Source organism: Cebidichthys violaceus, unplaced genomic scaffold (genome assembly GCF_023349555.1).
Source record: "Cebidichthys violaceus isolate CVI_PGR_0920_01 unplaced genomic scaffold, fCebVio1.0.p SCAF_9, whole genome shotgun sequence".
Lineage (NCBI taxonomy): Eukaryota > Metazoa > Chordata > Actinopteri > Perciformes > Stichaeidae > Cebidichthys > Cebidichthys violaceus.
The window spans coordinates 4,407,379-4,432,520 of record NW_027176975.1 but is presented as its reverse complement, the minus strand read 5'-3'; the positions used below and the strand labels follow the sequence as shown (position 1 = coordinate 4,432,520).

At 42.7% G+C, this 25,142-nt stretch overlaps 2 protein-coding genes across 6 annotated transcripts in view; both read left to right on the top strand.

The window, feature by feature from the left end:
• The window catches only part of dock8 (dedicator of cytokinesis 8), a 51,492-nt gene extending 29,083 nt beyond the window's left edge, over positions 1-22,409 (top strand). For all 5 annotated transcript variants that reach the window (XM_068704229.1, XM_068704228.1, XM_068704230.1 and 2 more), the window contains 24 exons: positions 234-383; positions 674-787; positions 926-1,081; positions 1,559-1,698; positions 1,979-2,142; positions 3,161-3,312; positions 4,942-5,124; positions 5,361-5,487; positions 5,958-6,045; positions 6,190-6,286; positions 6,746-6,880; positions 7,102-7,254; positions 9,418-9,576; positions 9,661-9,761; positions 11,919-12,111; positions 12,728-12,871; positions 13,300-13,431; positions 13,845-13,979; positions 14,424-14,513; positions 15,169-15,405; positions 15,508-15,651; positions 16,760-16,866; positions 19,447-19,617; positions 20,561-22,409. In XM_068704229.1, coding sequence (XP_068560330.1) covers positions 234-383; positions 674-787; positions 926-1,081; positions 1,559-1,698; positions 1,979-2,142; positions 3,161-3,312; positions 4,942-5,124; positions 5,361-5,487; positions 5,958-6,045; positions 6,190-6,286; positions 6,746-6,880; positions 7,102-7,254; positions 9,418-9,576; positions 9,661-9,761; positions 11,919-12,111; positions 12,728-12,871; positions 13,300-13,431; positions 13,845-13,979; positions 14,424-14,513; positions 15,169-15,405; positions 15,508-15,651; positions 16,760-16,866; positions 19,447-19,617; positions 20,561-20,612 — 3,324 coding nt within the window. In that variant the 3' untranslated portion in view covers positions 20,613-22,409. The remainder of the gene's footprint in view (positions 1-233; positions 384-673; positions 788-925; positions 1,082-1,558; positions 1,699-1,978; positions 2,143-3,160; positions 3,313-4,941; positions 5,125-5,360; positions 5,488-5,957; positions 6,046-6,189; positions 6,287-6,745; positions 6,881-7,101; positions 7,255-9,417; positions 9,577-9,660; positions 9,762-11,918; positions 12,112-12,727; positions 12,872-13,299; positions 13,432-13,844; positions 13,980-14,423; positions 14,514-15,168; positions 15,406-15,507; positions 15,652-16,759; positions 16,867-19,446; positions 19,618-20,560) is intronic.
• Positions 22,410-22,674: 265 nt separating this feature from the next.
• Positions 22,675-25,142, top strand: part of aopep (aminopeptidase O (putative)) — a 66,640-nt gene continuing 64,172 nt past the window's right edge. Inside the window, 2 exon segments of the mRNA XM_068704314.1 lie at positions 22,675-22,740; positions 24,101-24,968. Of these exon segments, the coding sequence (XP_068560415.1) occupies positions 24,145-24,968 (824 nt within the window). The 5' untranslated portion in view covers positions 22,675-22,740; positions 24,101-24,144.

Sequence of the window (25,142 nt, the reverse complement as noted above, 5' to 3'; positions counted from 1 at the left end):
ATTATCAGGTCACGGTCTTTATCAAATCAGCTTTGCGTCTGTCAGGTTACTTGAACAAATTCTTGATTTACATGCACATTCATCACTCTTGCTTTCAATTACCATGCATTTCCATGATTTTCCTGATTCACATTTGGTGTGTGTGTGTGTGTGTGTGTGTGTGTGTGTGTGTGTGTGTGTGTGTGTGTGTGTGTGTGTGTGTGTGTGTGTGGACGTGTGCTTTGCCCTAACAGGTGAAAAGCATGGCTCAGCATGTGTCTCATCTCGACAAGCACAGTGTCCCCCGGAGGAGCCGCTTCTCTGACCGCTTTAAAGATGACATCACCACCATTGTCTCCGTGGTGACTGCCGAGATTGGCACCATCCTCGTCAAACAGCAAAAGGTGAGGAATGTGACGACGACAATGATGGCAACACATTTCGCTCATCAATATTTCAGTGAATCAGACGAGTGTGAAAGTCCTCAGTGCATCTGCGTTCCTCCTGTTCTCCTGGGCTTTGGTAGAAGCAGCTTCAGCCTTCCTTCACATGTTGCCGGTGTCCTCCAAACAACAGGGAGCTAGAAGTGCTAATTATATTTACCTCTGTGGTATCAAAAGCTCAGCTTTCACTGCTAGATGCTTGGCAGGATGCGCTCGGTGCCTCTTACTGATTGTTGATTGTTGTTTTTTAGGAAGTAGAGCAAGCGGAGAAAGTCAACATCAGCCTGGCCTTCTTCCTCTATGACCTGCTGTCTCTCATGGACCGAGGATTTGTCTTTCAGCTGGTGAAAAACTACTGCAACCAGGTAGAACAACATCGAGTACAAACCAAAACCTTTTCAATATGTGTTTTAAAATACATGAATTCAGGGAATTGTTAGATTCTGAGAGAGGAGTATTATTTAATTATTTTAGAGATTCCTTTTGCTCTATTTCCCTTCTAGATGTCAGCAAAGAGTGTGTCCATGCCAACACTGATCAGCATGCGTCTGGAGTTCCTGCGAATCCTGTGCAGTCATGAGCACTACCTCAGCCTGAGCCTCTTCTTCAGCAGCCCTGCCTCTGCTCCTGCCTCACCTTGTCCCTCCATCTCCTCACAGGTCTGCCCACTTGTCATTTGAAATTTGCATTCATGTGTATTTGTAATTCAGGGATTCAGGCGATTGTTTCGTCGTTGACCGTAAATACAATAATCTGATAAAAAAAACGACATGCCTGGCAGGTCACAGTTTGACTCACAATCTGTAAGGGTTTATCCTTAGACCCTCGGTTTGGATGAGGATTATCATCATGGCTGCAATAAGAGAGCAGTGTAAATGTTTGGGCCCTCGTGCTTTTACGTTTGCCATTTAAGAGAAAATCATCTACGAAAGTACGAATATAATGAGTGCTAAAGAGAATTGAAAAGGGGAGTTGAGGGAGTCATTAAATCGAGCAGATGAGATTAAATGGGATTCAGTTTAAAAAAGAGCTATTTGAAAAGTGCTTTACTGTGCATTAAGGAAAAATCGTAGCCATATTATGTTCCCGCGCCTCTCATCGTGTCTGTCGCTGCTTCATTTCATCTCTCCATTCAGAGCTCCAGCTCGTGTAGTTACCAGGAGCAGCAGAGGATCTTGGGGCTGTTTGAGCTTTCTCAGGAATTCAAGCAGCAGCACTACCTCACCGGTCTGCTGCTCACAGAGCTCAGTGCCGCCCTAGACATGGAGTCAGAGGGGTATTGAAACATAGACACCTTCAAGTCTTTACCTCCTTATTGCTTTGTTTTTACCAAGCTATTCTCTCTGATTTCTTTCAAGGCACAAATGAAAGAAAAGCACAGAGTCAGACTTATAAACATACATGTGAATAATTACTTTTGATGTGGACACATTCCAATAAATATAACAGCATCACATCCAAACATGCCAAAAAAATTGTATACAACCTCTGTATGTACTTGAATCCTGTGTACTTGCAATGTCATTGGTGGATTCAATGAAACTTTGTGTTGACAGGGGAAAAGTCCAGAGAAAGGCCATCAATGCCATCTACAGCCTGCTGTGTTCCCATGATCTCGACCATCGCTGTAGTAAACCTGAAATCAGAGCCAAGATGGCTGCCCTCTACCTCTCCCTGGTGGGGATTATCATTGACTCCACCAACTATCTGGACTTTACTGGTATATATACACACACAAGCACACAAGCGCTCTGAGACATGAATTGCATACGTGCTCATTCAATTCAACGGTGAAGTCCTTGTTGATCCATAAAGTTCATGTCATCTTGTCATTTCACGCTTAGACATATATAGTACATATATAGTTATTCATGGTACACTTCAGAGTTGGTGAGGTGGTCAATTTAAACTTAGTTTATTAGTTTCCTCTAGTCATCAAGGTGTCTCACCCACTGTTTGGTACGAAAGCCCTGAGAGGCAAGTGAGAAAAAAATGGAAGTGCACCACTACCACATGTTCTATATAGGACTAAAAACATTCATGAGTTTTATTTTACATGCTAACACACAGTGTCGAATCAGTAGCTGGTTCCCTCCAAAGTTTCCTTCAGGATAGCTGGCACTCAGTTTTTCCCCTCTGCATTCACGTGAATATGGTGTATAGAAAGTGTTCAATCATAATTGTCGTGGTGCCAACGTTACCTGAAGGCAACGTTGTTGAGGAAGGTCCTCAGCCTTCTTTGTGACGCTGTCACTCATGATGACGCGCCCCTCTCAGTTGAAGCCACGCCCCCACGCTAGATCAAGGTCAAAAGTCTGAACTAAAAAAAACGATTTGAAACCGAAAAAAAGAAAATTTGAATCTGAAAATATAACATCTGAAACTGAAAAATACAAGACCTCAAATATCAAAATATATATGAGGGTGAAACATGAAAAAAATAAATGTATTCAAAAAAATTCCAGAACTGAATCAAAATTATATTCAACCCAAAAAAACTTTTCATTCACTTATTTTTATTTTGAATAGATTGCTGTATTTTATATATTTTTATAATTTGGTGCTCTATAATTTTATATAAAATTGTATCCATTATATAAAATTGTATCCATTAACCATAACTTGAACTTTCAGGTTCAAATTATTTTTTTCAAATGATCAAAACTTTTGACCTGGATTTAGCTCCATACAGCCCTCTCTTCTCCCACATCATACGTGAGCCCTGTTTGTCTCCGTAGTTTCTGATTCGCGCGGCGGGAAAAACAAGACGGGCGGACCCGAGGATGACCTTGAAAATGTCCCACCCATCAATCAGTCTGTTGCCATGGCGATTGCCGGGAACCCCTTCAACACTCTGGGACGGAATGCACTCGTCTCCATGGCATCCATGGTAAAATTCTGAACTAATTCCTTAATGACGAAATGATAACTGATTGTAGTGCGCTTTTTATTATTTTTAAAAGTTCAAAAGTGCACGTGCCTGTGATTGTGTCTGAGAGTATTGTGCCTCCTAACAGGTGAGCTGCACTGAGGTGGATTGATTGGCTGTCAGAGCCACACACACACTTCATCCATCCTGAAAAATCACACACACACACACACACACACACACACACACACACACACACATACACATGTCTGCGGGAGATGGTTTATGGAAAGGCATTGCCATCATAAGTGAACAGGGCCGTCCTTCCTGACAAACACATCCATCAAGTGTAGCTACAGCAACAACACAGGCACTAAAACTGAACGCTGCCATTCTCTCTCTCTCTCTCTCTCTCTCTCTCTCTCTCTCTCTCTCTCTCTCTCTGCTTCTCTCTCTCTCTCTGCTTCTCTCTCTCTCTCTCTCTCTCTCTCTCTCTCTCTCTCTCTCTCTCTCTCTCTCTCTCTCTCTCTGCTTCTCTCTCTCTCTCTGCTTCTCTCTCTCTCTCTCTCTCTCTCTCTGCTTCTCTCTCTCTCTCTCTCTCTCTCTCTGCTTCTCTCTCTCTCTCTCTGCTTCTCTCTCTCTCTCTCTCTCTCTCTCTCTCTCTCTCTCTCTCTCTCTCTCTCTCTCTCTCTTTCTCTCTCTCTCTCTCTCTCTCTCTCTCTCTCTCTCTCTCTCTCTCTCTCTCTCTCTCTCTCTCTCTCTCTCTCTCTGCTGCTCTCCAGGAGATGAATCAGTCCCTTGTATGTTGTTACATGAAATACTGTTGCGGAAAAAACGATTTTCACACAACTGAGCCATCGGCCTGGTATCCATCACAAATCCAAACATGGCGCTTGTTCCACATTTTCAGGCAGTTCCCCCTCAAACAACGTCAGCGACAGATATGTTTTTTTTCTTTTCACATGAAGCTTTATTTTCAAATAAACAACTGATATAACTTGAATATATGCCACAAATATTTGATGTTGGTTCCGGTGAGCTTCACTCTCGCTCTGCTGTGAAACAGAGACCTGGAAACCAGGTTCTAGGTGGGACAGCAGAGCTCTAGGAGGTTAATGGCTACATTCATCAAACCTGCCACACAGTGCAGCAGCAGTAGCCCCCTATAGTAGCGATTCATTCATCACACGAATGAAGGTAAATTAATCTGCAGTAGATTTAAGGCCTATTAAGATGGGGGAAGAGAACCATACTTCACTAAAGCCCGTGTGGAAAGAAGTGGCCGGCCATGTCTGTGGTTTAGAGAAAGCTTGTGAATGATACACCGTTGGTTTGTAGGATACACTTGTTATACACGCTGTACGGTTCAATGGGTAGAGCAGGAGACCACCACTGACAGTGTCATCAATGTTTCTTAGTGAGAGTTGTCTATGATAGAAATCTATGACCATTAAAGGACGTTTACACAGATTATTTTTTTATTTACCTCTGAACACACTGGAATTCTTTCATTTCTTTTCTGCAAAGTAACTTGTTGATTTTTTTGTGTGTGTGTGTGTGTTTCTGAGTGAGTGTCTCTTAGTGTTCAGTGAGAGCTACATTATACCGTATCATACCGCGTGTCTCTCTCCTCTCCTCTCCTCTCCCCAGCAAGGTAAATCCGTAGCCACCCTGGCAGCAGACACCAGTCGCCACCTGTTGGCGTGTTTCCTGTGGGTGATGAAGAACGCTGACAGGAGTCTGATTCAGCGCTGGACCGTGGATATGCCTCTCTCGCAGCTCAACAAGCTGCTGGAGCTGCTCACTATCTGCGTGTCCTGCTTTGAGTACGGGGTCAGTTTGCTCAGTTATCAACTTGTTTTGCATCGGTGCAGATGCAGCAGCCTTTTCAATTCATTTTAGTTCGTATGTTGTTTAGATAACATTTATTAGCTAATAAATCACCGTATTTAACTATCGCACTTTGCATCAGGGACGTCAGGGCATCATGTGTATTAATCGTACAGAACTTAAGGATGAATGTTAAAAGTGGATGCACTTATGTGTAGCTGGTGGACATGTGTTTGTAGGGTAAGCAGAGCGGTGACAAAGTGAGCACCCAGGCCTTACAGAAGTCTCAGCAGGCCAAGCTGCAGCTGGAAGAAGCCCTGCTGAGGGGAATGGGAGCCCGCGGGGAGATGATGAAACGAGTCGGAGGTGTCGTATCTCCTCTCTTGGAATTGCTTTTCTTTAATATTTCAAAGTCTGCATTTTCTGCAGTATTTCAGAGTTTTGAACTGGAACGACCTAGTGAAAAACTAGTGAATGTTATCGGTGTTTTATAAATGTGCGGTCAGCGAGTCACTGTCGGTGTTTCAGGTTACGCAGTATATGCTTAGGTTAGCATGTTAGTCAGGAAACCTGTGTGTACTAGACCAGGTAAATGTTTGATTATTGGGAAAATATAGCTCTAAATGTGGAAAAACTTCATACAAATGATCTAATTTAATTGTTGCACTGAAACACATTTACATACAGTTTTTGTCATAAAACATAGTTAATCTTTTAGAATGCAAGGATTACTATTATACAGTTTAGTATATAACCTGTATTCAAGTAAACATGCATGATAGTTTTCTCACTACCTGATTTCTTCACATGATAAGTTTCTTTTGAATCCCTCACAGGAATTGATAGGACGATGGGTCACAGAGAGAACCTCCGATGGAGGAAAGACCTCACTCAGTGGAGACAGACCAACGACAGACAGGATAAGTAAGTTATTACTTCAGCGTCTGCCTTCAGATGTTCAAGGTTTCCCGTTTTATCAGCGACCGTCGGTCTTTCTCGCTCGCTTTCTCAGTGTTTTTGTGCTTTCTTCTCTGAATATCTGCCTTATTCTCGCCGTGTTTCCATCAGGACTAAAGCGGAGTTGGACCAGGAGGCTCTGATCAGCGGAAACTTAGCCACAGAGTCTAACCTTATAGTGCTGGATCTGCTGGAAACCATTGTTCAGGTCAGACTCTAACCTACACTCATGCAGTATCTCAACACTGTATAGAAAATTAAAACATGAAAAATGTCATGTGGACCATTTGCAATTTGGTAATAGATTGCACTTTATTCTAAGGTTTTTTTAATATGAGTCCTGAGAGATTTTCTTTCATCAGCTATACATTTGCATGCATTATTAAAATACCAACAAAGTTCCTGATTAGGTGTTTAACTAAACCCTGATCTGCTTTCTTGCTGTGGGAAACATTATGTCTGTCCAAACCAGAGTGTTTATCACTCAGTGAATTACCATTAAACAGAGTAGAAAATGTTTTTTTTTTTATTGCTGTGAATGAACATACCATTAAATTAGTCTAATAAGTGAGCACGGCATAATATACTATCCACACATGAAGCATATCTGTGTAGACTGCTTGTTGAACCATGTTGAGTTGCTCATTTTTGAATGCTCCCTGTCCAGGCAGTGCCATTGGCTGAGTGTAAGGACAGCGTGGTTGGCGGAGTGTTGAAGGTGTTACTTCACTCCCTCACCTGCAACCAGAGCACCACTTTTCTCTCTCACACCTTCAGCACACTCAGAGCGCTCGTTGTCAAGGTAGTTTCATGTTGACGTGTGTGTGTGTGTGTGTGTGTGTGTGTGTGTGTGTGTGTGTGTGTTGGTGTGTTTACACGAAACACTATCTGTGTCTAAATTAAAATGTTCTTATTTACTCGTGGGGGTGGCAAACCGTTGATACGAGCCAGAATAATTCATGTACATATATCCGCGTGTGTCGGTGTATACCTGTTTTAATACGTCTGCATACGCGTGTGCAGTTTGGGGACCTGATGTTTGAGGAGGAGGCGGAGCAGTGTGCGGACCTGTGCCAGAAGGTGCTTCAGTACTGCAGCAGCCCCGTCGATGAGAACAGGAGCCAGGCCTGCGCCACCCTCTACCTCATCATGAGATACAGCTACAGCAATGCCAGCGTAAGGGCACAATCTCACACACACACACACACACACACACACACACACACACACACACACACACACACAAAAGATGAGATGATCCCGTGTATGTGTTCCAATGGGTTGTCAGGATGCACAGACACAAAGAAACACACACACAAAGCAAATGTCAGCCATGTGTTACCTCCCTGTCAGATAAAACCTTATCCAACATCTAAGCTTGCAGAAGAAATTGCATTTATGTCGGATCAAATATAATTTAAGTGCACATGAAGGCTCAGAATTGCTTATGATACATGTGCTCTTGAACACACATCGAAGCGGGGAGTCTGTCACACACATCTCAGCCTGTCTTCTCCACTTTTCCTCTCCTGCTCGGCTTTAATGTCTTTTCTGTGTCTATTTTGAGCGTGCCGCAGAAAGTTTCTGCTGAAGGATGTGTCTCTGAGTCGAGAGCACAGAGATATGTCACTGTCTCCCCGTGTTCCAACCCCTCTTAAACTAATGACAGGCAGACCTGTGTGTGTGTGTGTGTGTGTGTGTGTGTGTGTGTGTGTGTGTGTGTGTGTGTGTGTGTGTGTGTGTGTGTGTGTGTGTGTGTTTCAGTACATATGTGTGCATGTGTAGGTTTATGTGCCTCAAGGGCAGAGAGAGAGTGTGAAAGGAGCTGAAAGGAGGAAATCACGATAGCGATAGAGTGTTTTTGCCAGAGGTGAGACAGACAGTGACGGAGGGAAATAAAAAAAAAAAAAAAAACGAGAGACAGATCTGAAGGAAGGAAGGAAGGTTTAGGATAGAGTATCTTCTTTCATTTTCCCTGCTAGTTCGATAACTGCTGTTGCAGTCGATATTTCCTGTGTTTACAGTCTGTACACTTTAATGAAAGTCAGACGCCAGCTTGTGGGACACACACACACACACACACACACACACACACACACACACACACACACACACACACACACACACACACAGTACGTACAGTTTAGAGAGAGTATTTCCCATCTGCGTGTCCCAGCGTATGTTTGTTTATATGGTGTATACAGACGGAGCTGTGATCTGAATTAGCGTAGCAGCCGTATGACTCATTCATTCAGAACCTCCACCTCTTCCTTTTTGTTTATGTTTTCCTCCATTCATCCGCCCTTGTCTTCCTCTCTGTGTGTCACACACACATCTTTCACTTTAATTTCAGATTGTGGTAATGAAAAAAAATAAAAAGAGAAAAATACCAGGCTGTGTTTTCTTCCAAAAATAAAAAAATAATAACCAAAAGCAGATACCTGTGGTTGAATCTTGTCTAGTTATGAAACAGTTGGAAAGAAAGCCATGAGGCACATGAGAAAGACAAAGAGGGTTGTGTGTTGACTTAAGCTATCATTTAGGGTACTTTTGAGCGCACACACACACACGCACACACACGTACACACACACACACACACACACACACTGAGTTAGAGGGCAGTGATGGGTGGTTAGGCTTTGGCTCCATGCTCAGTTGAACAGAATGGGGCCGTAGAGATGATCCATGGGTGATTATGTCTCTGCTAATGGGAGATCATTTCCCGCTTAGCTGGTCATGCTGGAGATAGATGGGACTTCACACATACACAAGCATCACTCCCGCTCACACATGCGCGCACACACACACACACACACACACACACACACACACACACACACACCTCGCTGTGGAGGACGGAGGGGCGTTTGTCAGTTATGGTGGACAGGTAGTGTGAAGAATGGAGAGACAAGGAGAGGGAGTTGGCAAGGAGGGGAGAGAGGACAACAAAACAGCTTCCCAATTATTGCTTAATATCCTTTTGCAGTTGTACAATAACATATCTGTTACAGCTGTCGTGTTCTGCCAAATGGCGATAAATAACTGAAATGAGCCGAGTACAAGCATAGTGTTTCCAACGACACCGTATTGCATGACTCGGAAAGATTTGGATACGTTTTCAATGCACATTAGAATATCTTTTTAAACAGTCAACAAAGTACACATTTGTATGTATTTATATGTATTCCATTGGTTTATTTAGATATTGTATTGTAGGGAGCTTGAAGGTCAGGTTGAAAAGGGTTGGTTGTATTACTAGAAAGGAGTCAAAATGTTCAAACCGTAAATATTAATATGTAAAAAATATTCAGCCTGCGGCCCCCTGTGTCTTTTGCCAGAACTTCTCAAGAGTGAAGATGCAGGTCACCATGTCTCTGGCCTCGCTGGTGGGCAAGTCCTCAGACTTCCAGGAGGAATACTTGCGACGCTCACTTCGCACCATCCTGGCCTACGCAGAGGAGGACACCGAGATGCAGAACACCCAGCTGCCCTCGCAGGTATAAAACACGACGGCGCTACGCTGCTGACGCTGATTGGATGGTAGCCTCACGCCTGCTGCTTGTGTTTGTCTGTGATTTCAGGTGGATGAGCTCCTAAGAAACCTGAACAGTATTTTGTCAGACACGGTGAAGATGAGGGAGTTCCAGGAAGATCCCGAGATGCTGATGGACCTCATGTACAGGTGAGACGCACCATTAACATTGAAAGGCTGCCTCTTTGTCTCTCCCTGTCAACACTGTCTCTCTCTCTCTCTCTCTCGCTCTCGCTCTCGCTCTCGCTCTCGCTCTCGCTCTCTCTCTCCTGTCTACTCTCCTTCTCTCGTCACCCTGTGGCTTCCCTCTATTTTGTGCTGCTGGTTCCTATTTCTCTGTGGTCTGGGCTGTTTTGTCTCTATTTGGTGCCCTCACTATGGAAACCATGTGGTAGCAGTTTAGTCTCCTGATCTGGCTTTGTGTATATGCAAATGCAAACTGTGTTTGTGTGTGTGCGAGTACGAGGCGAGTGTGTGTTTTTGAGAACACGAAGGGGAAACAGTGGGACAAAGAGAGCATACATGTGCTGTGTGTTGATTTAGGCACTTTACCTCAACATGCCCTAATGCCACTTACATGTGTCATTTATCATGCACCTCTCTGTTTGGGTTGTGGGCCCAGTCACCTGGTGAGTGTTTGACGACTGCACAGAACGAGCCGTTAGCTTTACACACTTACCTCGACTCACCCCGACGTTTACCTCCGAGCTCCCGAACACAGAGGTCATTGACGCACAAGACATTTGGTCTCCAGATGTCTTGAATTCATTTGTATGGCACGGTGACTCACCTGCTTTATAAATACATTCATTCAGAGCGTTTCAGATTTATTCCCATGCTGTTAGGCTAATGATTATTCATGTGTTCCGCGAACAGGAAAATATTTTCCATATTTATTTTTTTTTGTTGCCCATAAAAACACTAAACGACCCGATTGCTTTCACGGCTGCTGTACTTACTCTCATGCACACATTTTGTTTTGAGATATTCACTCTTTATATGGCGACTTTTATTTATTCCTGTACTGTAGTAAAAAAAAAAAGCTGTCGGGGTGACATCATGGTTCAGCTGACACATTCTATGGAGTGCAACATTTCATTCTAAAAGGGTCTAAAAAAAGAAAAAGCATAAAGCTTAACCTGTAGTGGTGCAACGGATCACAAAACTCACTGTTCAGATCGTATCACGGATCAGAGTCGTGGATTGAATCTCAGATCAGCACAAAATAAAAAAAAAAAGGGAGCAAATATAACTTTTAGAGATCCCTGATTCCGTTTTTTTTGATGATCCATATTGGCAGATACAGATCCCTTTGTTGCTTGATTATAGCAGTTGGTCTACAAGGCTCCGGACTATTTATTTTTTTTAAACCGCTCTGAAGTCTGTGAACTACTAAACATTCTAAATATTATCCTTTTGTTTTGTTCTAGTAATTTATAGGCTTTTTTTTCTTAATAAAAACACACAATTCGAGTGATAAGGAAATAAAAGTTGGTGTTTTTTAGTAGTTTTAATGATGTATTATAAGCTGCTTAGAGCTAGTGTAAACAGCTCATAATTCATCTCTAGTATCTACTCTTGTTGTGAAAACGTCTCCTTCAAACAGCTGGATGTATTCAAGTTCCTCACCAACACTACATTTTACGAGATTACATTTGAACACATCGTAACGTTACAATTTACCTTCGCCCCAATGCTCATTTTCTCTTAACGGAGCCTTAATGCATCGTAATGGAACTGAATGGAACCTTTGTTCTCCTGTCAATTTAAACACAGATTGGTTGTTATCAATTCAACATGATCAGAGATCGGCGACTAGAAAAGCATAAATGCCGATATGTCCTGATCGCATAGTTTACTGAATGCTGGCCGATAACAATCGTCAGTAAAACTGTATTTCACACTGTGATGGTTAACGTTAAACTGTAATTAATACACTTTTTGGTTTTCTATACAGTGTGTTTTACTTATAGTTAATTATGTACATTTATCTCTACTTTCTTGCATTAGAAATGCATTTGGCCTTTGTTGCAGTTGAGACTATTTGTCTATTTGTCTCTGGCATATGCCAAAATATATCAACATAAATGCGTCATGCCTGCAGCACTTGATTTAGTTATTGCTTTATTGTTTGACAGTGTTCTTAGTCTCTTGTGTTTGTTGACCAGTAGATTTGTCTGTTTCTTTGCTGCCTTCTTTGCCAAGTCTGTCTTCAAAAGGAAATGTTCAACTCAATTTTGCCTGGTCAAATAAAGGAAAGGAAAGAAGAAAACGCACAACAATAGCCTCCTTCTCTTCCCTCCTCAGGATAGCGAAGGGCTACCAGACGTCTCCTGACCTGCGTCTGACCTGGCTGCAGAACATGGCGGAGAAGCACAACAACAGGAAGTGTTACACCGAGTCGGCCATGTGTCTGGTCCACGCTGCTGCCCTGGTGGCCGAGTATCTCAGCATGCTGGAAGATCACAAGTACCTACCTGTTGGCAGTGTCACCTTCCAGGTAGAGAACCCAGATACAGATAGAAACACCAAATTAGCACAAAAAAAAAAACATGTCTAGACTGAAAGAAGGAACAGTTACAGCCACAACGAATTAAGCATTCAGCATTTGTTTGTTGTGACTGTTGGTTGTTTTGTTGAACAGAGGCAAATCCTTCCTCTCTCAACACACCACATCACACATCTCCTCACGGATTTCTTCCAAATTTGGCTGCGTGTGTCCAGAGGGGGGAGCTGTACTCTCAAAACGTCAACATATAAATATGGTCCCCTGGTTCCACTGCTTAACACAACGCCTTTGAAGTTGAAGGATTGGGGGGGGGGGAAGGGGGGGGGGGCGGCATATGTGCTCCAGTGGGAGAAGAACAGACTGTTCCCCCGAACTGACAACAGAGTTCTAACAGTGACTGTGATGATGGTGTTATCGATGAGCTGTGTCACACACGCTTTGGTACAGGACACTCTAACCTGCAGCAGTCAGCAGGTCATTGATTGGAGGCTCATCAAATTAGTTCCATTTCCCACTGTAGGACATCTCCTTTTTAAAGTCAGCCATGAGATTGATTATTTGATTAAGAGGGCTAATTGATTGATTAGCTGACTGATTTTCTCCTCAGAACATCTCCACCAATGTGCTGGAGGAGTCGGCGGTGTCGGATGACATCCTGTCCCCGGACGAGGACGGGGTGTGTTCGGGACGCTACTTCACCGAGAGCGGCCTGGTGGGACTGCTGGAGCAGGCTGCCGAGCTCTTCAGCAACGTGAGACCATGAAGCTGCACTCGTGTTTATGACATTGATGTTTCATAAACATGAGTTTATGAAACATAAACCACATTCAGGCAGTCCCAAATTCACACTACATACTAATCACATTTTAATATATATATATATTTCCTATTCTATGTGTTATTTTTAGATAAGGCATTAAGGTGGACCAAACTGTACTTAACCCACAACCATAGAGTAGGTTTAATGCAGTAACTATCAACTTAATAGTTAACAGTAAGAGTAATCAGCGTTATTAGTATGGAACTGGGATACAGTAATGTTTGCATCGTTAATGTTCTGAATATTCTTAATACATATTGGGGCTGTCCTAGCATAGAACATTTGTTAGAATCAAATATTTCCTCTTTGTATGTTGTGTGTGTGGTCGCGCTAACCAGCAGTGGTGGCTGTCTCATCAGGGTTGTCTCTTCGAGGCCGTGAACGAGGTCTACAAGGTCATCCTACCAGTCCTAGAGGCTCACAGGGATTTCAGAAAGCTGGCATCCACTCACGACAAACTCCAGAGAGCCTTTGATAACATCATTCAGAAGGTAAAACCCAAACGGCACTGCAGGGGCCGCTTCATTTATTCAGTTAAGCTTAATGTAGAAATAAGTAAGACAGTGAGGCATTGTGTAGAACGATCTATGGCAGAATGGAAATGCATTTTTTTTTAAAAATCAGTTGGTTACTTATATTTTATGTATTCAGTATCTCTTAAGGACGCAAACTAATGTCCTTTTGGAATGACTTTACAATAACTAAGATGCTTGAAAAAGACAATAAATACCATTGTTGTGCTCAGCGAGAAGATTTGATGGCTTACAGAAAACATCAAATGTTTTGAATAAACTCTTCAAAGTGTTCTTCATAAAAGGCGATTAAACCATAATGGGAAAGAATATGTTACTGATGTCACAGTGATTGGACAGTGATCTAAAATCTCCTCTCTGCTTCCCTCCAGGGCCACAAGAGGATGTTTGGAACCTATTTCCGGGTGGGTTTTTATGGGGCCAAGTTCGGTGACCTGGACGAACGGGAATTCATTTACAAGGAGCCAGGGATCACACATCTGCCTGAGATATCACACAGGCTGGAGGTACGACAGAGGAGAGTGTGTGCGTGTGTGTGTGAACTGATATGCATGTTGTGGATTAATGTGTAATTGATGTGGAGTGAAAAGGGAAGATGGTGCCTGGCTGGACTGGTGGAATCTCATAATGACTTTGAGTGGAACAGAATGAAAGAATGCAAGACTCACAGTCGTCCATCTGTTTTCAGTGAGTTTGTAGAGAGAACACTTGGCATTCCTTTAAAAGGAGAAATAATGTCACGAAGAGTAATACAATGTCAGCCTCACTCTTGAATCAGTGAAGTCAATGAATCGGTTGTTTAATGACATTTAATGCTTCGTAAGTGTTCTTTTAACATTTTACTTTTCAATGAATGACATTGGAATCTGTATGATATTTGCATAAATGTCATGAAAGACTATATTATGCACTACACTGTATGCTAACGACACACTTTCGCCCACTCCTAGAACTTCTACAGTCAGTGTTTTGGAGAAGACGCTTTGGTGATGATCAAGGACTCGACACCAGTGGACAGAAAACAACTCGACCCCAGCAAGGTAGGTGACCACACCCATGATCCAGCTGGTTGAGTTAATCTTTGCATTGCCATATACTAATTATGTTACTAATAACATTTGATAAATATGTATGTATGTATGTGTATATATATGATGTATAGAGTATGCGATGTTGGAGCTTACTAAACTCAAAAAAAGTATGCATGCCTAAAGTAGACATCATACATGTATGGTAACAACTTATAATGTATATTATTTATAGATCATGACAATTTGTGCTTAAATCAACATTCCTGACCATTTTTACTGCCATTTCCGCATCACTTTTATATTATCTTGTATAGGTTAACCAGTCGTTTTTAAAGAGAAATGCTTTTGATAAATCATAACTTTGTTTTGTGCACGTGCAGTAAAACAAGCACAATGTAGGCTACAATTCTTAGAACAATAGGAACATTCAGGCTGACTCGTGTGGCTCAACAGTGTACTGCAGATATAAATATGAAATAAAAGACTGGAAGAAATTCTACAAATTTATTTACACGACCCAAATAAAATCTCTGACCCAGTCTCTGGGAATGACTGAAATAGAACATGCTAATTTAAATTTGCAGAAACAAACTGACTGTGTGCTGAAGGTGTATTTTCCTTTTTGTCTGCTGTCGGTAAACGGTAAACCACCTCTCCTCTCCAGGCATATATCCAGATCACTTATGTGGAACCCTTCTTCGATGACTATGAGATGAAAGACCGGCTGACAAACTTTGAGAAGAACTTCAACCTGCGGCGCTTCATGTACACCACGCCCTTCACCAAGAGCGGGCGTCCACGGGGGGAACTCTACGAGCAGTACAAGAGGAAAACCATCCTCACCACCATGCATGCCTTCCCCTACATCAAGACTCGCATCAACGTCATCCAGAAAGAGGAGGTAACGTGGTGTACAACATCCAACAGCTTTTTAGCACCGTTTCTCCACACTTTGATGATTGCAGCAATTCATTTGTACAATAACTCTCTCTCTCGCTTCCAGTTTGACCTGACCCCTATTGAGGTGGCCATAGAGGACATGCAGAAGAAGACTAGAGAGCTAGCAGTTGCCACACATAGAGAACAGCCCGATGCTAAGATGTTACAGATGCTGCTTCAAGGCGCTGTGGGAGCCACTGTTAACCAGGTACGAGCATTGCAGAGCGACGCTTCTATTCTACAGCGCCTGCTCCTATTATAGCTGAAATGATCACTTACCTCGTGCTTAACCAACTGATGGCTGTTTTCCCAAAATGATGGCTCTTTGTATCACACATAGTCCCTTTGTCCCCTGAGTGTTCCTTCTTAATGTGCGGGGGGGGGGGGAACCCTGAATAATTTAACTCTATTTATCTTATCACATTTACAGTTTCCATTATATTCACAGAGTGCAGGTGGGAGACATGACAGTGATCACACATCAAAGCCTTCACCCCATCCACAACTCTAATCCGTCCTTTGCTTTTCGCCTGATTTAGTTAAAACGTCAATTCATGGCCCTTCTATCCTTTCATGTCCCTGCTGCACGGCATGCTGAACCGGAGGTCTCTTTGATCTGATAGCTTCCAGGTCCTGCCAGCCTGGTGAATGTTGGGAGTAATGATGAAGCTAGCTACAGCGCCTCCGCTCCCTCCCCCCTATGCTTTATCTTCCAGCGTCTAATCTGACAGGTCCCTCGCTCGGACCCGACGGTTGTATACATAACGCTAATGCTCAGCAGCTCCGTAAACATATAACTCTTGACTGTAATCAGCACAGGAGGCTGGCTTTCTGTGTGTGGGTCTGCAGCTCAGACCAAGGACTGAGGCCCAACGCGCTTATGATGCTAATCAGAGCTGTTTAACTGTGCCTGTCGTGGTGCAGGCACTCTGCGAGCGTGCTGTGGCTTTATGATGAATATAAGTTAGGATAACAAGATCTCATACTGGGCAAATGGGAGCCAAATGGTGGGTGTATGCAGTGTTAGCGGTGACATTAGCCATGCAGAAGGCTAATCATGGCTCCTTCTCTGATCTGATATCTTCCTCATGTTCTAGTTCAGCGTCTCGAGCTCGCATTAGACATTCAGTTAGGAAGTCCTTTCCCTCGCCTGAACGAGGGGCATTCGCATCCCTCCTTTGTTCATACACTCTTGAACGCTTCCCCTCTTACCTCCTCTCTTTCCTTCCTCCACTCTGTTTTTGCTTTCTGTTTCTTTGCCTCTCTAACTCTGTCCCTTTTTGTTTTTGTCCCCCACCCCCCCACCCCCGTTTTAGGGCCCATTGGAGGTGGCCCAGGTCTTCCTGAATGAGATCCCAGCGGACCCGAAGCTCTTCCGTCACCACAATAAACTGCGCCTGTGTTTCAAAGAGTTTATAATGAGGTAAGATACGATCAAAGAAACACCACCTAGTGACTCCACACAGCACCAAAGTCATGCAAAAAAAACAAAAACAAAAAAACCTAAAGGAGTTCACCAACTATTTTACTTAAATTTGCATTTCTGCTTCCCTTTTATTGTTACCAGTGGCTGGCGCTGGCTCAGTAGGTGGAAGTGTAGAACAATACTTCAAAGAGATCGTTGAGTTAGAAAATTCAGTATGTTTGTGAGACTTGACTTGAAGGAGTGAAAGTCTTCTCCAGGATGCTCTATATATACACATCATCACTGGTGTCAGTGCAGGATGATAAAAGAGCATCGAAGACGACTGGCTGATGAAGACTGATATCCCGCAAGTTTAAGCGAAGCGTCGGTCGAGATGCAGCGACGGAAACGATAATCTGCGCTAAAGTGTACACCAGACGCTCGTTAAAGAAACCAAACATGTACAGCAAGAGGCGTGTGAAATATCATCACCCATCGTGACAGAGGACTTTTTTTTTTTTTCATTTCCCAAATGACATGGAAGATATTTTTCCTCATAATCACTTCTTCTTGAATTGCAAAAGTGTATTGTTCCCAAGAGTTTCGTTATATTTAGAATATTCAGAACATAATTTAAAACCACCCTAACCCGCAGCAGTGTGTCTTGAGAATATGCTGATTTCGTGCAGCCGTCTGCGTGTGTCTGTGTTTGTATGCGTGTGCTTTCATCTCGCGGGCATTTGCCTCCAAAAGGTGGTTTTCATTTTCTTCCCCTCATGTCACATTCCAGCTGCCTTGATTGCTACAAGCAGGTTGGCAAATATTTACTCTAATTTCATAAAGAAATTTAGGATGGAGAATTTTTTTCAATCCATGCAAGCTGGCACTCGACCCTTTGTGCGCCAGTCTTCTTGACGGTGGAGTCTGGATAAAATCCACTCAAGAAAACACGATTTTAGAAGTCGATCCTCTTATTTATTATAAGATTATTTATGATTTAATCTGAATGAAATATCTCCAGTCATAAAGACATTAAACATGTCATCTTCTGTGCCTTCTTTACTGGTAACAGATGCACTGTAACGTTCTGGGTAGGTTTGCGTTATGTAGCTGCAGCAACACAGATAGGAATCACAAATTTATGCAACATTTTAACACATTTTATATTTCATTCACTGAACTGTGATCCCCTCGTTCAGCGTTCAATCATTCATTTCAACAACTACACTTAGTTAAACTATGTAACAATGTTATGATTCCACCTAAAATAGATATACGATAAATTTAGCGCCTAGTCCCAAATTCAGAGGCAGATTATCCTTAAAAAAAAGTGAGAAATTCTATTTGGTTGTTAAAACACAGTTTGGAAAAGACTAAGTTGTTTGGAGTCCTAAAAAAATATAATTGCATTTGTCTAAAATGGTACATCTCTCTTTAAAAATCAAAGTCAGGACGTTTGATCTGCGAAAAAAGGTTCTCAAAGCTATTATGTCGCATGTTATTACTTGTGCATTGATGGCATTTCTAAAACGCATTGCTGTAGAGATTAAGGCTTGAAGAGATGAATGTTGGAGAGGTTGTTTCCTTGATTGACAGGCGTTCTGAGCCTATCACAAGCTGAGGTGCTGCTGTCTAGTCCCATCCCCCCCCCCCCTTCTTTAGCCAAATGTGTATTATTTACCTCCAGTAACAAACAAAGATGACATACACATACAGAAAGAGACATTCATGTGTTTGTTTACTGAAGAAGACGACGCTCCTTTAGTCAGTTGATTGAAAAAAAGATATTTAAATATTGCAGGTACATCAGGAGAATTCGCTTTAAAACATTGAAACCAAGCAATCAGATAGAAAGCTATATATCCGTAGATTTCTTTTTTTTTTTATGGCTTGGAAAATCCTTTTCTCTTGTGAACCGTCCTTAATGCTCATTGCCCAGCGTATTTACTGTATACTGTTACAGGACATTGCCGTTTCCATATTACCCTCTTTAAAAGCTAAGAGATCAACTCAGACATGTGTTTGCAATCATCTCAGTCTCTCTTATTTCCTGCTCACTGCTCTGTATGTTGGCCATTATACATGTCATGATGGAGGACCGCGGGGACACCCCATTCCAGCTCTTAGTTCAGCTCAGATCTTATGGCGCTTGCATTACCAAAAGGCATAAGGGAGAATTGCATTTTATTTGTTAGTCATTTGTGATTTGGAGATTTACCTCTGCTGCCCCTTTTTTTTTAACTGCGTTTTGAAACAGCCTCGCGGGTCATTTACAGTGTAACCCACATTCTGGCTGAGGCACTTGGAAAAATCCAATATAGGAATTCCTTACAGCCAAGTACTTTGTTAACTCGCATGTTGAGCTCTCGCATGCTAAAAGAGTCCAATTTATGTCAAGTAGTTACAGGACGTTGTCGGTATGAAACATTTCTGAAGGCTTGAGGACAGGGAGGGGATTACCGCAAGGTTGTTTTGCATAGAATCGTTGTCAAAGCTGTTTTTAAGTTTATTGCATTTAGAAGGTCAAGGACTACATTTAACTCTTCATACAATGTCATTTAATAACAGCGAGTTTAAAACTGACTCTCTGTCCTGTAGGTGTGGTGAGGCAGTTGAGAAGAATAAGCACCTGATCACATTCGACCAGAAAGAGTACCAGCAGGAGCTGAAGAAGAACTACAACCGGCTGAGAGAGAACCTGAGGCCTATGCTGGAGAGGAAGATACCCGAGCTCTATAAACCCATCATCAGGCCTCGGCTGGAGAACAGGTAAACACACCGCAGCAGGTCAAACAGACAATACTGTTGACAAGAGACGGCGGCGATGGGAAGGGAAAACAAACCCGTGTCATTTATCTTTTTCATCGTCGTGATTGCTGAACCCAAAGAGAAATGAGAACAAATGGAACTGAGCAGAGATCCATTCGCGGGACCGGGTCGCCTCTACAAGTATTGATAGCGGAACCAGAGCCACAGTACACAGATCGAGTGCTGAACCAAGGCCACGGCCACAGTGTACCCTTGAATTAGTGAGGACTGATTGCCCACTAAGTGCTTAGATGATCGACCACAGTAATCTTGATACATCTTGCAATTTATTGCCATGCTGAGTGATGAGCGTGTGCTTCTAAGGGGTACTTATCCCCCAAATTTAGATTTTTTTTTCCATCGATTACTCAGGAATGTGAAGAGAGCTTCCAAAATCAGTTGCTTCAGTATTCTTAATAATCAAAGTACCGTGGAAGAGGATCCATTTGATATGAAAATGTTAATAAAATTTAAAAAATACATCCCTGTTGATAGGGGATTTTTTTTAGTTTTTTGCCAATATTGAGAGTTAAATGGATCTGATATGTATACACATAGCAGTATAGTATATCAACACATATTGGTATATACACACACACATACATACATACATACATACATACATACATACATACATACATACATACATACATACATACATACATACATACATACACAGATACATCTGCAATAAGCTAGTGCCGGCCAATATAATGGCCCGCATTGATACAAAAATTCCTATTTTTGTGCCTTGCTCATGGAAACAGTTACCGTACGTCTCTACTCCTACACCTATCTGCCCTGACCTTTCCTCCTCCTCCTCTTCCTCCTCCTCATCATCATCACTCCTGATCTTGAGTTTTTCCACGTCTTCCCTCATCTACTTGTCATCTCTGTCTCACAGGGATTCCTTCAAACGTCTAAGTTTCCGCAGAGCTCAGGAGGAAAACTCCTGAGATGCCACGACTCGTCAGAGAGAGAGAGAGAGAGAGAGAGAGAGAGCGAGCGAGAGAGAGAGCGAGAGAGAGAGCGAGAGAGAGAGAGAGAGCGCTACGGAGAGGAAGTGGAGGCCGTCACACAACCGAGAGCGGAAACGAGGAGACAAGATGAAAGAAGAGAAAAATACGAGGAAAGGAACTGCGAGTGACACCCTTTTGCAATCCTCTGCGCTGGAGACGCACATCGTGTCCACAATGGAGGACTCAGTTTCTCAGCAGTCCATCAGTGCTTATTAATGTCTGCTGCACGTCCACTTTTATGATTTCACTGTTGTTTGTTACAGGGAGGCAAAAGGTGAGTGAGCACATAACAATATGGAGGTAGGAATCTCAAGCAAAGTGTAGCTTATTGAGCATTTCACTGTAGAATCTTCAGACGCTTTGACTCTGTTGATTTCCTTCTTTTTTTTTTTTAACTGTAAGTCCTAATAATGCTGCAAACATTTCCTCTGGGTTGGTACAGAGGCAGACAGACTAGAGTTCCTCTCTGAGGCCCTTGCTGGCCCAGGGCCCGTGTGTGTGTGTGTGTGTGCCAATAATGCTTGTGTCCTGTGTGTATGCGTGTACAAAAATGTGTCAATGGATGTGTGTTTATTTAGATAATGTTTGGAGTAGATGATTTTGGTGCCATACTGAAGTCACTTTGTGCTCAGTGATGATAAATGATTCTGTTTTATGCTAAAAGGCCTCTGAAATTCCACTGGGCGTCTATGCATGAAATGTGCCAGTTAGAGCAGCTAGAGTATTGATGGATTTGTGCACTGGAAAAATAGACACGATTTCCTGCGTTAGCTCTTAAGGCCATTCTTTCCTTAATGCTGTTGAACAGACAGTACCTGACCATGTAGCTAATGGAAGAGTTTAACTTATTGATGTAATTACACAGGCGATAGATAGACTTACTGTATCGGAGGCTCTAAATCACACATGGCTTATTTCTAAATACTCATTTTGTACATAGTAGATGTAATACATCAGATAGTTACAAAGATGTTTACAAAGGTATGAAAAACTATTTTGCATTTTATGTCAATGTATTTTCTAGATAAATAATAGCAATGATGATATAAATTGGAAGTGTTATTCAGTAGGCAGGATTCAGAGTGTACTGTAACAATCTCAATGTATGTTCCAGTAGTTCCAGTACCTGTAAATAGTCCACTTCCTACGATACACACAGTGCCAAATTGAATTCCTCCTTACTTACTGAAGAACGGAGATATACTAGAAATGCAACATTTTGAAAAGTCACTCCACACAGCTGTGCTTTGCAGTGTGCATTATGTTTACTCGTCAAAATACATTCCAGAGGAGGAATGTACTTCTGCTTTGCAGTATTGAATAATGGCAACCTGATTTCCTTTGACATCCATGAACAGCTCACTCTGTGTTTCAGTAATGTAAATGTACTTGCCATTTCAAAAGTGTGTATACACTTTTACATACATTAATACTCATTTGAATATTTTTCGCTCTGTCGGTACATCTGTTATTTATGAGCTGTTGAATGTTTTCAAATGGCTAAATAAGTGTATTAAGTATTAACTCAAATGTATACCTGTTTTTGAAACATGCAGTACATTGCTGAAACTTGGTGTGTTAAGATGCATTTGGTGGCATTCAATCTCTGGAGATTGCATTTGTTTCTTTATCAGTCATTTTTATGTTTATACCTGTTGTGTTTTAATAAATGTGGAATTATTACTTGTCATGCCTTCTGTGCTATTGAAGAATTCAAATAAAACTTAATATATGCACATTTGTCATTATTGTGCTAAGTGACAGTATTTCTTTCAAGAAATGGCCTTTAAAACATGTTATTAATATTACAGAACTATATCACTTGCTTGCTGGCAATTGATAAACTGACGCAACATTGGCAGAATAAATTTCCAAGTTATCAATATTATTTTAATTCAACTATATTCATTTTACTGGTGATTTTTTTTTGTCAGCAGGCTACTGTACTAATGACTGAGTTTAAAAGGCGGGAAGAACTCGAGGGGATGAAATACAAAAACTACAAGCTTTGGCTGTCGCGTCGATGCGACGTCATCACCGCGCGACGTCGACAGTACGGACACAGGTTTGTCGTAGATTTCATTAACGTCAACAAGCGAGTGCTCACGAGTCCTCAGCGTTATGTCGATAAGTTATTTTGAGACGTATTGCTAAACCCACCGTAAGCTACGGTGAAGCCGGCGATTAATGGCGGCACCGCTGCTGTAGTTGTGAACGTTGAGGTTGTGAATGACGGCGAGCAGACTTGTGATGCCAAGTTAGCTCGAACTCTCTCGAGCCCGTACCGTCAGTTAGCCTCACAAGTTTAAAAGTCAAACGTTAATTCACACGACTCGTCAATTGTGAGTCACACCGTGACACTGCGCTGTCTAGTCCTCTCAAACAGACTTAACTTGTTATATACAGACATCAACGTGTCTGTGTATAGCGTTACACGTGACATCTTTTGCTCTGCAGCCTGTCAATTAAAAAACAAAGATGAAGGCGAACCCACGATGAGGGGAACAGTGACGTTTCGTTGTATCTGGTTTGACTCTAGTGTGCATGAAAGGCAAGTCCTCACCTGTTTTGCCAGGTGGACACTTCCCACAGTTATCTTTTTCACAAAGTTAATAGCCTGTTTCTATTTAATACTCCACCCATTTAAAAAGTCTTGGAGTCACTTCTTGTCATTCCATTCTAAAACAGTATTCACATATACAGTGAACACTGTTACTATATAATCACATAGAAAACAGACCGGGCCATATAAGTCGTGTTGTTAGCCAACCTCTTACAGTAATGACAGATATTGCTCTTTTTTTTTTTTTGTTGGCTTCTTCTCGTAGCTGTAGATATTATCCTCTTGTTTTTATGTGCTCATAATTTTATGAATTTACTCCCGCACTGAATAACCTCTGAGGATTTCCTGCTGTAAATTGTAATTGCAACTCTGTCTTGCCAAGCTCGCTTCATGCCTCAAGCAGCCTAAATGGAAGGATTGTGACTGTAAAAAGTCTTGATATACAGCAGGAGAGCTTTAATATAGGCTTAGCTCTTCCTGGTGCCCGGGGGCTACGGTGTCCTGCTAATAAAGTAACTTACTTATACCTCAACTTCATTAACGCGGATCAAAATGCGATCATGAAACGGTTTTCCTGTCTGGAAACCATTTGTGGAATGTGTGAACAGATTGAGTTTGGCATTCAAGTTTGAGTTGAGCATACACACCCTGACAGTTTTTGGCTTCATCGCAGCACACTGGCAGAACATTCACAAACTAAAGTAAGCACCTCCGCCCACGGGAAGCTATAGAATGTCAACTAAAAGTGTTGACCGTAACTTACACAAACACACGCTTCTTCCGTTACCCTATGATGGATAAAAGGTTTGTAACGTGGAAAACGTAATTAAAATAAAGCTTTATTTTTGGTCTTTCCTCTTAGGTGGAACCATCCTCTGCTCAACTTTTGACGGCCATTTGTGTGACATGGAGCCAGACGAGGACCTAGACCCCCACGCGGATGACCTTCCACTCCGAGCCAATACTAACCACATACTTGTCAGACACTACGTGCTGGACCTGACTGTTGATTTCGACAGGAAGGTCATCGGCGGTAGTGTCGTTCTGTTCCTGGAGCCCTGCTCTGGATCGGGGACTACGGCTGAGGACCACACTGGAGCTGGAGCTGGGACCAAAGAGGCCGGAGTGAGTCAGGGTGCGTTTGTGTGTAGATCTGGCGGTGTGGATGAGGCGGAGGATGCTACAAAAGGACTTGGGGAGACTCCGACAAGGATGGAGAAGACGTTTGACGCTGGAGAAAGAGAGACACCTGAATCTCAGGCTGGGTTGGCGCAGACCGCAGCTGAAACCGAAAACATTCAGTCTTCACATTCGTGGGAAACCACCAGTGACGGGGATTTCACCTTATCGCTGGACTGCTGTGACCTCGACGTGACGAAGGTGGAGGAGGTGGACGTCGCCTCCGTGTCAGCCACGTCTGGCCTCCTGCCAGAGGTTGCATCCGAGCGCTCGGCCGTCGGTTCAGTGAACCCTCGAGCCGCCTTTGTTCAGAACCTTATCTCCGCGCCCTCTAGCCGATGGAGGCAGAAGCAGCGGCTCTTCTCGCTGTGCAGCCGTGCCGGAGGCGCTCAGGGTGGCGGCTCGCTGCATTTTCGTAGAGACCGATGGAGTTTGCAGGTGAGGAAGGAGGGGGTCGCGTCACCTCAGGAGTTCCCTCGTGCTCTCAGGGTCTGCTATGAGACGAGGCCAGCGGGAGGCTCTGTTAGGTGGACCAAAGACCAGGACGGCAGGTGTGTCCCGAGATGCTGAATCACTGAAACCATTAGACTCCCTCTTAAATGCTTTAAAACTGGTGGCACATCTGCTCTGATATCGGTGTAATATTGTGAGCTCGACATGTTAGAATAGATTAGAGACACGCTTCAGGCTGTTATATTCTGTCTGTGTGTGTGTGTGTGTGTGTG